We start from the raw sequence: 17,600 nt of genomic DNA on the forward strand, positions 1-17,600 counted from the left end.
TTTTTTAAAAAGCAGAAACACTGGTTTTTGAAGTTTACTGGTATCACATGTGTGCATTTCGTGATGCTGCAATGGGACGTCATCTGTTGTTTGACTAATGTCCTCCACAGTGAATGATTATAATAAACAATATGCTGCAGTCCGGTAAAACATCAAGAAAAACAGTTCCCACTGTTTCACAGCACCATGCAGGTGCTTGTGTGTCTTTCCATTTTCCATTTTCCACACTCTGAGCCCTGCGGCAGGGCAGGTATCGATGTGGTTGCCGAGCTGGGTGGTGACAGTTGCTCAGGTGACTGAAACCAACACCCCACGGAGACAAACCGCCATCTGCGGGTGACAGAGGGAGGGAGCAGCCTGCTTTCACCAGACAGCTCCAACCTTCGGTTCGACTTCACTTACATTTACACTCTGCTCGACTCAGCAGCTACACGCAGGTGTCATGAGTGGGCATCCACAGATGCGCGTTTATGGCACCGTTCCCGCGTGTTTTCTTTATATAAGAAGCTATAATAAGGTGTTATTGGATTAGCTATGGATCGACTCGATGATTGGAGCTTCAAGTCCAAGGAAATAATGGACCTAGAGGAGGATTTCTTTTTCCACTATGGAGCGGAGGAAATGACAGATTATCAGGACCCCAGTGAACTTCTGGCTGCTTTAAAACAAAAGGAGGAAGAGGTTATTTTGGCAGCCCAGCTGGGAAACGCATTGCTCCTAGAAAACCGCCAGCTTAAGGAGAAGAGCGAAAAACTTCATGAGCAATACGCAGAGAAGCTGGAGGTAAGGAGAATCCGATTCCCTACAGGTGAACTAATAATCTAGTAGGTTTTGTAATAATCTAAAACATTCTGTGAAATGTTCGGGTTGAAGTGTTTAGAATTACGTCATGGTTGTTGCTGTTTGAAGTGGGCGGGTAAGAAGTTTTCCCGATGTCCAAAGATTGTATGCTGTTGTTTCTCTCCCAGCTTTACGCACGAAAACGCGTAAAAATCTTTCTAGCTCTATTTATTTAAGTTAAGGTGACCAACTTAAATATTCAACATTAATGACATTGAGTCACCTGAGTCATTTATTGGGACCTCCGACCGCACTATTAACGTGTTCTCAATATTTTGGCCATCCCATGAAAAGACATTTACAATTGTAAATGGAAAAAGCAGCATAAAAAAGGCACTGCTAAGGTGTTCCTACTAAACTGGTTGGTTTACAAAATAATGAATGCAATATATTCAACGTTAAATAAGCTGTAACTGTATAAAGAAACTATAATGTAAACAGGCAGACATGCTAGTGCGTTGCTAAACTTTACTAACTCTCTCTGAAGCGATCTTTTGTGTTCTCCCAGCGACTGTAAAACTATTTCTATCTTAGCAGACCTGTCAGTACTGAAATTCCTTCTAGGTAGTCTTGCTGCATACTTGTGAGACACTTCAACTCCTCACGAGATCTCAGCAGTCAGACAGAAAGTGTAGTAATAAAAGCGAACCGGTGGCATCCATGTGTTTGTCTCAGTCGACTACACCAGCACCAAATCATGTTGAGAGGCTGTGATATGAAAATAATGACCTCATTGCTTTCCCCGGGTGATGCTGATGTCTCTATCAGATGCTCGCATCAAGTCAGGTATGGCAGTCACTTAAATCACACCAAGGACAAGACAATGGTGCGCTAGTGTCTAAATTGATGTAAACGTGCTGCGTGAACTTTTCTGATTGAATTTGCCAGAGAGGTGTGGTAAATGTCTGGAACAGTCATTTTCTTGAGTGGGGGGATTTTTAGCCCTTATTGTCTTAAGAAAGTTGAGAGAAGGCAGGAAAGTTTGAAAGACAGAGAACAGGGGAAGATTCAGACCCAGTCCTCTTTATTTACCTTACACCTTATGGGTCACCTGCACAACCCATTGAGCTAAAATAGTGCTGGATCAATCAGGTGTCATGGCAAGTTAATGCTTGGATGACTTTTCTGTTGACTGACAAACTGACTGATCTTTTAAGCTCCAAAGGAATGGATGAAAGCAGAGTGGATGTTTTCCTCTTCTAGCTTTAATGATATCAGCTACCCTATTGTTACGGATTCAAATTACAGCTGTTGGACATTTCCTGTTATCCGTCAGAGCACTAAATGAGGTTGACAGGTGCTTGTGCTCACTCAAATGCCTTCCAACAACACTCTCACGATGCCAAACAGCTTCATTTGCTGCAGTCGTAGCTAGACAACTGAACTGTATTTACTGCTTTATATTTTAAAATCTTTGTTTTGCTACACCCACCCTAAAGATCACCTGTTAAGGCATTTATCTTTTCCACCTCCGATAGGAGCTGGAGCAGGGAAAACATGAGGTGCGACTGAAGCTGGAGCGCCACCAGTCCCAGTGGGAGAGCCAGATGGGAGACCTGGAGCGGGATGCGAGGGAGCTGAGCGCCCAGGTGGAGCAGCTTACCCGGGCGCTCAGCGAGGCTGAGAGGGACAAGAGTCGAACTCAGCTGGAGCACAACGAGAACACTCAGCGGCTCCAGGAGGAGCTCAAAGCTGTGAGTCCCACACCTGGATGGGTAGATTCATGTTTTTCATCTTTGCTCAAAAAGTAACCGAGCCTCAGTGAAACAAACACCGGCAGTAGATTCAAAGCTTCAGGCCGTCTGAGTAAAACTAGAAAGTTACTCAATCCACCCACTGAAACTCAGTGTTCCCGTGTGAACTACTCCGGTATCAGCCTGACTGTATTTGATCTAAAGCAATGCCACACTCTGAGGATATTTGAAGGCTCATAGCAAGGTCACAGCTAAAATACTTCTACTACAAATAAGTGTTTTGATAAATGAGAAAGAGAGCGATAGAGCTAGAGTCAGCTGGGAGCTGCATATCAAAACCTGAGCAGTTTCCCTCAGGCAAATCAGCAATGTCAAGTGCAGAGCAGGAGGGAAACGACATGTAAACAAGAGGGGGAGGGAAACTTCAAGCATGACTTAATTTTAAATCCAAGAGAGAGGGAGGGAAGCTTGGAAAATACCTGGAAGAAGCTTTATTCAAATTCTAGTTCAGGCAAATGAATTAAACTCATTGCCGTATAATTATTTTAGCCACTTTTTTATGTCATTGTACCTGTGAAATGTAATAGAAAAATGTCCTAGATAATCTATTAGACATATTATAGAAGCTTTTATCAGAACATTATAATCTGTTACGTTGGTTTATTCAGTAACACAAAGTTAACCTTTAACTAGCTTGACATCATAAGGACGCTGACAACATGCCGCTGACTCACGTCTTCAGGAGTTCATGAGTGTTGAAGTAAATTATTTATGATCATAAGTATCTGATCAGAAATGCAGTACACTGTACACAAAGCAGGCTGGTGACAGCTTCTTATCAGTGGAGCTGACTGGATCACACAGCTGGAGCAAACTTGAGTATTTTTCCAGGCTGAGAAAGTGAGGATTGTTTTTCTCAGCGTTGCTGTTGTGACGTGCTGCGTTCCACACGACAAACCTCTGCTCACGCAGAATGAACAGCAGACACGAGCTTGTAAGGAGTCAAGGTCCACGAAATAAGGAACTGTGAGCTTCCTTCCCCCTCTGTGGCTATACTGAAGGACTTGGTGTGTGGAAATCAGACTCCCTAGAAGTTCAGGAAAATGCCAATTTAGATAAAAGCTTGTATCTCTCTGTTTGAGCTGTTTTAGGGGAGAGGGAGGTGGAGGAAATACTTTATTGGGCTGCCCAGTGTTAGCCAAATGTAACTCTGGTCTGTGTAGTTGTGAAGCTGAGAGAAGAGACTGAATCTTAAGACGCTCCATGTCTGACAAGTCTTTGCCTGATGTGGTGAAAGATACTGCTGCTTCTGTCGGACAGCTGTGTGGTGGGGTGAGTCGTGCTGTAATTCATTGAGTTTTTGTTTCTCACGGTTTTGACTGGAAGAGCTCGGTTTATTCATGGCGTCATGTTCAGGCTTCAGTAAGCTATACAGTAGGTTTCTTCTTTTAACTTAAAAAACAAACAAACAACAAAACTCAAGGATACTTAGGAAACTTGAATATGTCAATGAGCTAATCAATTGTAGCTGCTGTTTTCAGTTTATATACTTAATGTGTAATAGACAGAATTGCATTAAATTAATCAATAAATCAAAGCTGAACTAATCTTCAAAAAGCAGAAATTACATTTTAATTTAAAAGCCGAATGGACCTGAGCTGGTTTGAGAAGAGAAGTTAACCATTAACATTGAGTAGAAATAGATAGTAAATGTTATAAAGTCATAAGAAATTTTGGGGGGGTTTACAACCACCACTAGGGAAAATATGTATTCCCTGACTGGTTGAAAGTGGTTCTTGGAGATTCTCGGTTCTCACTGGGTAAAACTGTTGCAAAGCAAGTGTTGCACCAGAACCTCTCAGTAAGGGCTTTGTTTGCTAGCAGATTAACGCAAGTGCCTGTCGTTTTTATTTTTTGTTTTTATGCTGGTCTCCAAGTACTTGTTAACTAGCCAAGTGTTTGTATAACCTGAAAAAGTGTGATGTAAACCAGAAATGGAGGAGATTCACATTCAAAGTAGAAGTTGCGGTACTGCAGCACTGCAGCCAACATGTTACAAAAAGCGCTTTTCAGTGTCAGTGTAACTGACATAGCTGGCAACTGTTTGTAGACAAGTCCGTCACTTCTATCCAAATTTCCACAGCAATATGCTAACAATCAAAGTAATCACAAGGAGGCTTTTTGCCAACCAACTGGGGAAAACATGTTTGTCTAGTGACAGGTGCTTGCCAGAGGTTCACTAATTGGTCAGGAGACCTGTGTGACCTGGGGCAGTTGACAGCCATTAACTTCTAGCAACCACTTGCAACTGATTGGGGAATACTCATTTTTCCCTAATGACTGGTGGTCAACCAGTGGCCAACTTAGCTGAAAGTTAAGGTAAATTAATTAAGTTGTTAATCAAAAGCATATTTATACAATTAAAATGGTTTGTTCTAATTGTAGATAAACATTTAAAATGGTAACTTAGGAGTGTAGAGAAAGAAATGTATATGTATAATTTTTGTATGGAACTATAAGCTAAAAAGCCCCTGAAATGAATTAAATTGTTAGCTAAAAATGAAAAAATGTCGAAGTTAAAAATTGTTTGCCATGTGGCTAGCATTTCTCAAAGTATAGATAAATAAAATTGTTATCAAAAGCATGGGTAAGCATTTGAAGTGGGTAGCTAAAAGTGTGGATAAACAGTTAACTGATTAGTCAGGAATGTAGTTTTTGTTTTTTTTTAATTAATTATTAGCTTAAAGTATAAAGAATTAAAATTGTTAGCCATGTTGCTGGTAGTCATTGAAAAATATAGATAAAAAAATATAAACTCTTAGCTAAAACTCCTTATAAACAGTTAAAAATTAAATTATGTTTAAAAGACAGATGCATTCATTAATAAAATTCTAGCTGAAAGTACAAGCTAAAAACCTTCCGTTAAAACCAGCTAAAACGTTAAAATATAGATAAACAGTTGCAAATGGAGTTACCAGCTCTCAGAAAATGAAAATGTGATGAAAAAACGATTTTCCAAAATGTTAGATAAAACCTTAAAATGTATATAAATAGTTAAAATCATTAGCTGTATGGCTAGCAGCCATCAAAAAGCGAGTTATGGACTAAAAGCTAATACCTGGATAACCAGTTTAGGTGCTTCACTAACCATAACAGATAAATGGTAAGATGAAGCGAAAGTTTCTCACAGATGAAAACATAATCTGCTAATTATGAAACCGTAAGTAGACCATGACAGGAATCTGGAGGAGGATATAAACTGAAACCAGAGAGAAAAAGAATTTTCCAACAACATGAAAAGATTTGCTGTGAACTTCTGTCCTGGTGCACATGAGGAAGCAGCTGCATTAAAAACAATACTGATGCGTGCCAAATTGTCACACAGTGCAGACTGTTAAAACAGGAGCTCCGGAGCAGAAGCAAAGTGTTGAAAATCTCAGGGAGAGGTGACTGATGTCAGGGTGTTTTCTTACAAACCATCGCTGCAACTGTAAACCAGGCTGAAAAGACTTTGGTCAAACATGAATCACTCTCTATGTTCGTTTGTTAATTTGTCACTGGAGTTTCCTGGCAGTCTCATACAAGGAAAACCACAGTTTACCGTCTGAAGAAAAACATTAAGTATGACTGTAAGGAAATGAGATAATTGCATATAGTGAAAGTAAAAACATTTTAGTATTTTGCTGATTTTGGCTGAAGTCTTGTGCAACATTTTTAGTGCATTAGAAAACTGAATATAAACACATCTACTGGATAAGAAATACCAGACTGGAATGGGAGTATGATTACTGGATGATGAGCTGGAAATGCTGATAGTTTCCTGCATGTTTTCATGCGTTTCATTCGTTTCAATTGTTTTTAAAAAACAAACAACAAAACTCGGTAAGTTTAGGACTTTGCTATGAGCTTATTTCAGGTAGACCTGACTTACTGCTGGGGGTATTATGAGCTGACACTGGCCAATAATAGACAGATTGTACACAACCAGATTGTACTGGTTGTGGGATTTATTTGCCTCATGACTGGTAATAGCCCAAGGCAAATAGGATGACTTACTGATGCCAGCAATAAGTGTTTGTGTATTTATATAGTTGTTATGGATATACACTTTTTAAAATACTTTTTAACATATTATTATTTAATAAGGGGGTTTCTGTTCATTTCACTTTTAGTTTTTATTGTTTGGTTTCACTTAAGTTTCAATATAATATAACCTTTTAGATATAACTCAAACGTACTGTGTGTGCATACATACAGAATATTGAATAACTTGTATACAAAAAGAGTTAAGACCATTGCAGACAGGTGTTTCTACTTTTTTGGTCACTCTGTTGATATCTTGTTTTCTGTCAGGTTAACCGATGCAGATCACATTACCTTTTTCACTTCCTGCTTCCTACTCAGGGTCACATATCACTCACACCGGTAGCATTTTATTGGGCAGCTGTGACAAATCCCTCACTGTGTACATTGTTTAAGACAAGCCCCCGTAACCTCGGTCAGCATCACCAAGCTCACAGACAAAAAAGGAAAACACAATATACATTACAGAGAGATATAAATCTTTCATTTTGTTCTTTGATGTTGCACCAACGTTCCTTTATCCCAGGGGAAAGCCATCTTTTCTCTGTGCCCCCCAAGGGGCTTAGTTATAGCTGTGGAAGCCAGCTGTTGGATACTTCAGCGTGTGGACTCATGAAGGCGTGGAGGGGGGGGGGGTGGAGTGTCCTCCGTCCCCTCCTCGTTTTGGTGGCTCTCAGTGAGTCGGTGCCTCTATTGTAGAAAGAGGCCCATACTGAAATGTTCATTTTTAAACCCAGACTTCTTCTCTTCTCACTGTGTCTGCTTGCTTTTTGTTTTTATCCTTTATTCACTCACACAGACACACGCTTCCCTCTACTTATGTCCCACAAACCTGCCTCACATCCTCCATACTTTCAAGCTCTTCCCTCCAGCTTTTACTCTGGTGATGTCCGAGTTCACCATTGTTGTTTAATGTGGCATGATGATGTCACCACCAAGATCAAGATGCCCTCTGCTCCATCTGCCGTAGAGGCCGGCCTTTCATTTTGTATTATGTGGCATTGATTGGACCTGACAGGGCCCCGCCGAACTGCTGAGTAAGGGGAAATGAGGGTCCCAGTCCAGGACAAGGGAGGGCAGAAGGGGGGGCCTTTCACAGGGCCTGTAGGCACAGCAGCTTCCCAAATTTTTAATGTTGCCCAATCTTTTGTGTTTGAATCAGCTTTCAAGTTTTCCAATATTCAGTGTTTTATGGTTAAAGTTGAAAATGGGGGAAAATGAATGAATCACTCATGCTGTTAGCTTTTACATCTGTCCTGTTTTTGCCCCAGGTTTTGGAAGCACTGCAGGCTATCAGGAAAACCAATAACCAACCACATTTAAATTTAGTCAACTAATCCCCAGCTTCTTCTCATCTCAGCTTTAGCCAAGACTTTTATTTTCTTAAAGCTCAGGCTACAGGCAGGCTTCATTTTGGATTTTCACTTTAACTGATACGCGTGTGTGACGCCAGTCTCTGGCTGAGATCTTTTTAACCCTCTCCATATTTCTCATTTCATTTGCTCCCTTTGTGACTCTCCTGCGTTCGTGTTCTCTTTCTTCTGTGCACGTGTAGGCGATGGAGGTGGAGAGAGCCATGTCCACTGAGCTGCAGGCTCTGAAACAGGAGCTGCAACAAAAAGGAAGTCACAACAGGCAGCAGGACGAGGAGCTGATGAGTGCCATGAGAGAGCAGGCAAGTACTCTAATGCACACGTGCGGCCGTTACTGTGACTTTACAGAGGTGTAGCTTCATATTTATGCTAAAATATGGTCTTCTTCTTGTAGCATATCATATTTTTGTATCAATTTTTTTCTCAAATGCCTTTCTAATAATTACTTGGCATCAGTGAAGCGAGTCATAAATGAACTTCTATCTCTTCATGTCTGGCCCATACCTGCTGGTCATGTTTAGACCTACATGGTTCTTAAAATAACGTCTTCTAAGTAATGTTTTAAGCAAAGTAAAATGGCAAATAAACAGTCTGTCTAAAAAGTGATCTTTTCTAATACATAATGCGTTTTATTTCATGCAATGGATGTGGTGGTTACATAAAACAGAAGAATAATGAAAGTCCTGGACAACCAGCAGCAGAAACTGGGAAAAAAAAGTACTAAAACAACACTTTATTTTGTAATAATGGTTTGATTAAAGGTTTTTAAAAAGGAATATCTGTTTTGAAATGACTTTTGAAATTGTGACGAGCAAGTTCACCTTCTTTTTTGGATGTACTCCTGAATAGGATAAATACAGTCAGACAGATTCTCGGTAAATCATCCTTTTCTCGATAAATTGTTCATTTCCGAAAATGAGAAAACGGATAGCCTTCCAAGTAAAAGTAGGAAGGTTCAAATATCAGCTTCATTCCTCCTGTTAGTGGATTGTTTTGTTGCGATGCAAGGGAGTGGTGTGAGTTAGTGAGAATTTTCCTCCCTGAGGGGAAGAAATAACTTTGTTATCTGTATTTCTGCTTGTTTTTCCAGGTGTTGCGTCTCTCACAGAAGGAACAGGTGCTGGAGCAACGATTGGAGAGCGTTTGTCAAGAAAACGAAGAACTGAGGGCGAGTTTGGCCTCTTTGGACGCACGCTTGGCTCTGCACGACCAACTCAACGAGCAGCACAGCCAGCAGGTACAAACATGAATACAGTACAGCGCAGGCAAGACTGTCATTCGAGCTCCATAGTACATAAGCAATCTGATTAGAGCTCATTGTGGCAGCAAAACCGCATCAAGTGGTTAGTGCGTGACTAAAAGAACCACAATGACAAAGATTTTCTGCTCCCTCTCTGCCAGCCTGGGTTTCGGTGGGATTGCGGAAAGTACCGCTAAACAATCACCTCACTCCCGTCACTGTATCTCTCACCCGCAACTCTGGATTCCACTCGTGTTCGTTTAGTTTCATGTTTGGCTTTAGGCTGGAATCTGGCATGTCAGGATTTCTTTCTCTTGTTGGTACAGTCTGCTTACACGAGTCTCCTATTACAGCTCCTTCCAGAGCTCATTTGACTCTTAGGCTAAAAGCAGGGATCTGTGTAATCTAGCAGGATTCATAATGTGATTTTTATCGTAGCTTCTTCATCTGTCGGACGTGTTATCCTTGTCACATTTCTGTTTTCGTTCATGTGTGCATGTGCCTCTCGCTCTCTGTGCTTTTCAGCTTGCCGAGGCGCGGCAAGAGGTGGAGGCTGCACGGGGTCATTCACAGCAGCTGCAGGCCCAGGTGGAGGAGCTTCAGGAGGAGGTGTCCCTGCAGGAAGCCAGGAGCTACGGCGACACTTCCCTGCTGTCTGAGCTGGAAAGTAGCCTGGAGATAACAGGCCTCGGAGTCAGCAAAGAAGAGGTAGGTTTACTGATTAATACAGTCAAAGCATATTGTTTTATAAAAAAAACATCCAAAACATGCCTCATGTGGCTGATTGAAGTATTTCATTTCAATTTAATTTAAAAATATAAAGTTCACTGTGAATAAGAGTAAAGCTAATGGTAAGATGTCTCGTGACTAGGGCTGGGCCATATTATACCGTTCACGGTAATACCGGTATAATGTTAGGCAATGATAGGAAAATGAAATATCGCGATAGAATGGGAGTAAAACGCGCATGCGCAGTGCCTTTGTTTTCATACGCACATGGCCGATTGTTGAGTGAAACAGATGAACCAGAATTGGTTTGTAAAAATGGTGCAACTTCCTGATGTGGAACTGGTTTGGTGTTTGTCCGTCAGATACACAACAAAGCACATTTTTTTGCAGAACATGCAAGTGGCCGTTCTAAGATGCTCTTAAATCTGGGAGTAATCTGGGTCCTAAACTCCGTATGCTTCAGGTCAAACAACACTGCAGCATCACTTAGAGTTAAAAACTGTCTAAATTCTTTCATCTTTAATAAAACGATCAGCATTGCTGCTTTACCAGGTGTAACTATAAAGTTTAACTTCCAGGCATCCATGAAAACAAAAGTTATTACATTTAACGGAGTTAGAAGTTAGCAGGAAGCTAGCGGAAGTTAGCTCGCTAGTTTCGCTAGTTACCTAAGCATGATATAGCATGTTCTGACGGAGAGATTTCTGAAAAAAATCAAACGTACAGCTCTGCTATCACTTCCAACATAAATGAAGACAGGAAACTAAACAGCAGTGACGTTTGTAGGGTTACTGAAGTTGGGCTAGCTGGTATATAATGATGTGCTACGTGATCGCTAGCGACACAGCTATGTTAGCATAACATAAACAGTGAAGCTGGAGGACGAACACTAACACTTTTCCACTTATAAAAGTTAACGTGAAGGTTCTTCATGGTTAGAGACAAATGCAATCGCATGGCAGGATGCTGTAAACGGACCAAACTTCAGTCAGGAGAACAACTGAGATAATCCATCCACAATACGAGGTTAGTCATTAATATACTGCAACAACATGGGAATAGAGCAGCTGCCAGAGAATTCAACATTAATGAATCAATGGTACAGAAGTGGAGGAAGCAAGAAGAATGAGTTTAATAAAGTTTGATTTATCTGACTGCTTTGTTTCACTTAATGTGCCTTATAATCCCGTGCACCTTATGGTGCGAAAAATACGTACTGCACACTGCAGTTTAATGTTGCAAAGCACCTCTTTTTAACTTCAGTGGATATTATACATGGTTATGCTCAGGATATGTCAGCCCATTTCTACTGGAAATGCCTTTTGGTTAAACTTTCAGCAAGGAATTTGCATTTGCACTGTTACATTTTTATAAAGCTTTAATGTACATAAAAACCAGCTTCTTGTTTAAGTGAAAATAAATGGAAGGTTGTCTTTTTGCGCTAGTAATGTTGTGGAGTTGTATTTTGTCTCGCATTAATTATATCGTCGGTTATATCGTTATCGCAAATTTTCAAATATATATCGTGATAAATATTTTTGGCCATATCGCCCTGCTCTACTCGTGACCTTATACATAAACATCACTCCACTTAGAAGACAGAGTGATGAGGGAGAAAGGAATGCAGGGGGGCGCATGTAGATGCACAAACATCATTGTAATCAAGTGCAGGTGATCTTAAAACTAAGAGAGAGACAATTTTACTGTCTGTGTTAGCCTCACATAAACAATCCTGCTCCTTTAATACTTATTTGAGCACCGATTATCTGTCAGTCCACAGCTTTGAAGAGTTAACGTCTTAAATTTCTCCTGTTTGAATGATGATTGGTAGAAACTGCAGTCCCAAACTGTTCTCAAGTTTACGAATTTGTGCCCCCGAAGCAGTAAGAATAATTTATCATTTATTTTTCTGTATTTGTATTGTTGGTATTTTAGTATCTCTAGGTGCAATAAGCATGACTTTTCTTCAACGTTGATTTTTTGCAACATTGTGATGTGTTATCCTGTATCAGTGTTATGATCTAAAATTATACGTACTGTAAAGCACACACACAAAAAAGTACTAGGAAAAAAAGTAAAATTCCTCTTATAGCACTAATGTGAATGCTGTCGAGTCACTGCAAGACAAAATTGGAAAAACATGCAAACAACTCTGTGTAGGAACAGCTGCACACTATCTCCATACTGTGGTTGGCTTTTGCTGCAGTGGGCCTGCAATGATTCACAGGTCACGTGCGTTTTGAGGGGAAACTGTGTTCCTGTGATGACTGGAAATGAAATGATCAAGTTGTCTTTCTTGAGAATGAGATCGCACATTTATAGCACCAGAGATACATCATTTATACTCTGAATTTTGGAAAGCGTTTGAAAATGTTGTAGCAAAAGCACGGTAGCTCTCTCTACAGAGAGGGACGCCATGCAGGAACATGTTGTGCGAGTTCTTGGTGACAGTGTGACAGCGTGTTTGCTGTCACACTGTCACCAAGGCGTGAAGCTCCTGATTGTACAGAGTGAAGTCCTGGATGAGGACTTGTGCAGAAGTCACGTGTTGGAGTTGTGTCTGGGAGAGAGCAGAAAACGTCTTCTCACCGTCCGTGTGTCTGCTGTTATTGTTGTGTTGCAGCAGGAAAAAGTAATGTGTTGCTGCACTCGTGAGTCACATTTCCTGTTTGTCATTACCACATTGTCGGAGACTTTCCACATTGTTGTCACATGTGGGGTATATGATGGCAATACCTCACTAAAACATAAAGCTCATTATTTTTGTGGCAGCCACAATTACTGTTCAATTTTTAAGCATTTTTTTACTCAGGCTGATTTTATTGTCTCTTAAATATAGAACTTTCTCAGAGTCAGGGGTGTTAAAACTTATGCAAACAACTGTGACTGTTTATCACCTGAAACTGTTCCTGTTTAGTTATTTTTGTTATGATCAGATAAGCACTGTCACGTGATACACATGACTCAGGTAAGTTAAATATGCCCATGAGGTAATGCTGACTCCTCCAGTCGTATAAATACATGATGTCATTCAAGACATGTGAGAAGAAGATGGGGAATGCTCGCAGGAACAGAGAAGAAGAAATAACTTGTATAACACACAGAAATTCCTTTTAATATGCTGTTAGGTCCAAAGCAGTAGGGTGAATGTGAAATGTAAAGCATACTGTAGAAGCAACCAAGAGTTTCTCAAGGAAAAGAAATGGGATATACTTCAATGGCCAAGTCAGTCGCCTGATCTCCAGGCGACTGATTAAAATCCTTTGCAGCCAGACTTCCCTGCAAAGGATTTTATGAAAAAGTCTGTAATTCCTAAGCAGTTAATTCAGTTAACTGAAAGTCTGCTTTTCAATCACATCTTGATTGCTTAATTTAAAATCCATTGTGATGGTGTGGTAAGGCAAAGAGTTTATGGACCTAAATGTAGGTCAGAATTCGAGCAGCATCCTCCAAGCTATGTAACTTTTGTTGCACGTTTAATATTTTGGTTCATGTGTTAATGCGGCTGACACTATTTTGAAAGTCACAGCAAGCACATATCAACACGTTTCTTCCTTTTTTCATAGTTAACGCAAGAAATGGGGTCCATCCTTCAGTTACTCCTCCCGCTGACCCAGGAGCTGAACGGCTCAGAGCAGTCAGAAGTCGCCGATCAGCAGGAAGACCTGAAGGCCATGTTGCATCGGCTGAAGGGCGTGGCTCAAACTCTTTCACAGGCATCCAGGCCACAGGTGAGCTGCGCACACACGAACAGCAAATGGGGCAGGGAGAGGAAATGCGAACAAAAGGCTGACCTTGTTGTTTGAAACATGAGAAGGACGGGAATAGTACACTGTAGGTTTTGTCATGTCCTCGAATCATAAAGAAATGTACACAAAACAATCTGAAGTTCTGACGTCTAAGAAACGCAGGGCTGTACCAACACGGCAGAGCGCATTTATTGCTTTTCAAACACACAACTTACAGGTGAGAGATGCGACGTTTAACACTCCAACAGTGCATCTCTTTCTGTTGTACGATGAGAGACAATTGTACTGAAAGCAGAGTTATTTCCTTACTTTGTTTTTTCTTTGCTAGAGGTTGGACGCAGATGCAGGAAAAGCATAAATCATAGATCCAGAAAGCAGCCTGCTCACATACTATAGCAGTCCAACCTATCTACCCCCTAGTGGCTGTTTGAGGCACCACAGGGTGTTCACACAGGACAGATTGCTTTGCGCGAGCGTTTACAATAGTCCAGTTGTGTCTTGTGGCATTTATCTTACATTCAGAGCAGTAACATGAGTCTGTCAGTGTAACTAAAGGGGCCAGCCTCACCCCTTCCTCCGCGAGTGCACCTCCACAAGTAGGCCAACGCCACAGAAAGTCCTTTTGATGCACACACCGCTGACACCTGATCTCTCTGTTAATGCCTCTGTCCCAGGAGCTGAATCAGGGTTTTGTCGAAACGACGGGTGACGAGAGTGGGAATCTGAGCATGACACAGGAGCTGAGAGATCAGGTAACCGAGGGATGAACAGACCCGTCCGTCAAAGAGGGACAGCACCAGTTGTATGACAAAAAGGTTGCACCAGTGCTGACCCTACTGATCTTGATGCGGTATCTAAATTCAGAGATGTTTGTGTGCCTCAGAATTGCATTTGACAAGCAGATAAACATTCATTATGTAGTATTTTATACTGTGGTCTAAAGAGCTCTTATCGTCTTCCTGCAGAATGTGCAGCTGCAGCAAGAAAATGCTGAACTGATGCAGAAGCTGCAGAGCGTTCAAGATCAAACTGAAGTTGTCCAACAGGCCATCAAAGACCGAGATGAAGCTATTGCGAAGTAAGTAATGAGTTTATTTATCCAATTCAAGTGAGAAAGTTCAAGCTTTCCAGATTACATGTTTTATATTTTTAAAACTGAAAAACACTAATTCCTAGTTCCCGAGCATGGCTCAGCCCTGAGTTTTAACTTGTTATGGATGTTAAAATCCTTACTTTAAAGATCTTTGTGTGACTTCTTTGCAGGAAAAACCGAATGGAAGAAGAGCTGGTGAGAAGTAAAAACGATATGATGTCTCTCAACAACCAGTTACTGGAAGCCATCCAACGCAAACTGGAGCTATCACAGGAGCTGGAGGCCTGGCAGGTAAACCACTCACTTTTCTCTGTAGACCTCCAGTCTAATGATCTTTCTCGCATCACTTTGTCACACTGTCCTATCATCTCGTAGCCTGTTTGCAGGGCCTTCTGCTTCAGCACATTCTTATTACGTTTAATCACCTGCATCGCTGATGGGAAGGCCACATTTTCAGAGGCACTGCCTGCGTTTGAGATTGATGTATCGGTCTGAGATTCTAGAGTAGAAAGTCAGAGACAGGCACCATCATAAATCTCCATGTCCTGACAGTTTGGAGGGATAAGAGCGGCATGTGTCTCTGAGCCCTTCTGCTGCTGAGTAATTATGCCAAGCTGAGCCATCTGCCTCAGTGTCTGAGCCTTCATGCTCTGATGAAGATAATACAGATAATATTTAGAGCAAACCACTGATTCACTTCTTTAAATACTGTGTTTCTGAGCAACCACAAGATAAAAACATATAAATTATAAAAAAATAAAGTAATGTAAGATTAATATAAATGATTATTTAATACAAAAGGCATGCAAAGAAAAGGTTATTTACTCAAACGGAAGTCAGACCGTTTGAGTAAATAAAAGTGACCGGTCATAGGCACTGACCAGTCACTTTATTGGACCAGTTTTGCCTTCAGAACTTCATAGATTTAATGAATCTGAACGCTGACAAGGAAGGTGTTTTATAACCTCTTTTTACTGTTATGAACAAATATGCCTAGAAGCACATTGTCTCAATCCATCTCCCAATGGTTTGATTTCAAGACTGTGATCAATAGCTTTAAACCAATATAGTTTTTCTTTTCCCTCCTCCTCCGGCTGCTGCTGCGACTCCTAAAGGGAGCAGATCATCTGCCTCCGTCTCACCCTATCCCTAGCTTCCTCCTCTGTCACACCACCCCTCTGCATCTCATCCTTTACCACAGGGGTGGGGAAACTCCAGGCTTCAAGGGCCGGTGTCCTGCAGGTTTTAGATGTATCCTTGATTCAACACAGCTGATTTAAATGGCTAAATTATGTCCTCAACATGTCTTGAAGTTCTTCAGAGGCCTGGTAATAAACTAATCATTTGATTCAGGTATGTTGACCCAGGGTGATATCTAAAACCTGCAGCGCATCGGCCGCTGCTTTACCACATCAATGAATCTTCTGAGGTCTTCCTCTTTTCCTCCTGCCTGGCAGCTCCATGTTTTTTAAAGAGTCAGTACTTTGTTGGTTTTCTCGTGGGACTTAATGATAACTAGTTTGCTTCTTTAATACTACGACTCTAGTACTAACATGTTATCTTTGCCAATCATGGGATACCAGACTGAGCTCCGGCTCCTAAGTCTTGCTGCTCAATTCCTCTTCCTCCCCACCTTTCCCCAGGATGACATCCAGATCTTCATCAACCAGCAGCTCAAGTCCCAGCAGCAGTTGGAGCAGCCTCAGAAGAAGCCCGCCTCCAACAACAGCATGTCATTCTTTCGCAGACCCAGCAGAACGGCTTCATCTTGGTCACGCCAGTCGTCGGCCTCCTCCTGGAATTCAGACTGCGATCAGGACAAAAACCAATCCCCGTGGAGGGACTGGTTAAGGCGGGGCAAAGGGGTGCAGTACAGCAAATAGTGAACACTAAGTGCTAGAACACTACTGGACTACTGTGGAGCAGATGCACCAAGAGAAAAGGTCAAAGGGAACTCACTAGTGGGGCTTCTTGTACATCATGTGAAGGAGAAAAAAAGCCATGAAGACAGAAGGAGCCACTGCAAACAAAGACTGAAACACATTTCACTGAGAGGCTGAGGCTTCTGAAAACGAAGACTGTGACAACATTTTTACAGAATTACAATTGAAGGTTTAACTGTAAATATCGCACCCTATTTTGTAAAATGGTGAATAAGCAGCTCAGTGGAAAGTATTTAAGATTTAACACATCAAAGAGAAGGATGCTCATGAAGTAAGTGATTAAACACTACATTTTTCGTTGTACTAAATTTGTCCTTATCATGTTGGATATAAGAAGTTATGTTTGTTTTTGGGTTTTTTTTTTTATTGTCAATGTTGCTAAATGTGTTTGAGAAACGCTGTACGTTTTCTTGTACATGAAGAAATCTGTTATTTTTATAATTTTGTTCTCATAGTTTCAGTTAAAAATCAAACATGTTGTCTGGACATTGATATGGTCTGTGGACAGCAGAAACTCTATTTTATGTTAAGCACTGTTCAGTATTGAAGCTGCTTTGTACAAACTGACCAAGTCTGGAAGGACTGACAGAAAGTTTCATAAAACATTAAATGATACTCAGTCAGGTCTCATTTTTCTCCACTGTTTGTCTTCAAAACTCTCCATGATAAAAGTTATTTACTGAAGATATTCTGGCTTTAATAGGGGAAAAGCTGCAAGATTGAAGACAATACACAAATATGGAGATGGGGTAATCTGTCAGGAATTAAAGGAGGCTACATTGAAAGAAATGAAAACGATCAACCTACAGAGGGCTGAAGTCAAATGTAGCAGCTCACAGTATGTCCAAGGATTTCA

The 17,600-nt window shown here is 41.0% G+C and overlaps 1 protein-coding gene across 1 annotated transcript; it reads left to right on the plus strand.

Annotated features, from left to right (window-relative positions):
• Positions 1-351: 351 nt before the first annotated feature.
• Positions 352-17,369, plus strand: LOC146559678 (BICD family-like cargo adapter 1). The gene is made up of 10 exons (XM_085243357.1): positions 352-783; positions 2,319-2,534; positions 8,173-8,292; positions 9,081-9,227; positions 9,756-9,938; positions 13,526-13,690; positions 14,383-14,460; positions 14,674-14,786; positions 14,972-15,092; positions 16,445-17,369. The coding sequence occupies exons 1-10, from the start codon at positions 535-537 to the stop codon at positions 16,682-16,684; spliced, it is 1,632 nt and encodes a 543-aa protein (XP_085099483.1). The 5' UTR covers positions 352-534; the 3' UTR covers positions 16,685-17,369.
• The last annotated feature ends 231 nt before the right edge of the window (positions 17,370-17,600 follow it).

Source organism: Mchenga conophoros, linkage group LG14 (genome assembly GCF_057382185.1).
Source record: "Mchenga conophoros isolate Kocher_MC1m ecotype Shallow Benthic linkage group LG14, M_conophoros_male_GT1.1, whole genome shotgun sequence".
NCBI lineage: Eukaryota > Metazoa > Chordata > Actinopteri > Cichliformes > Cichlidae > Mchenga > Mchenga conophoros.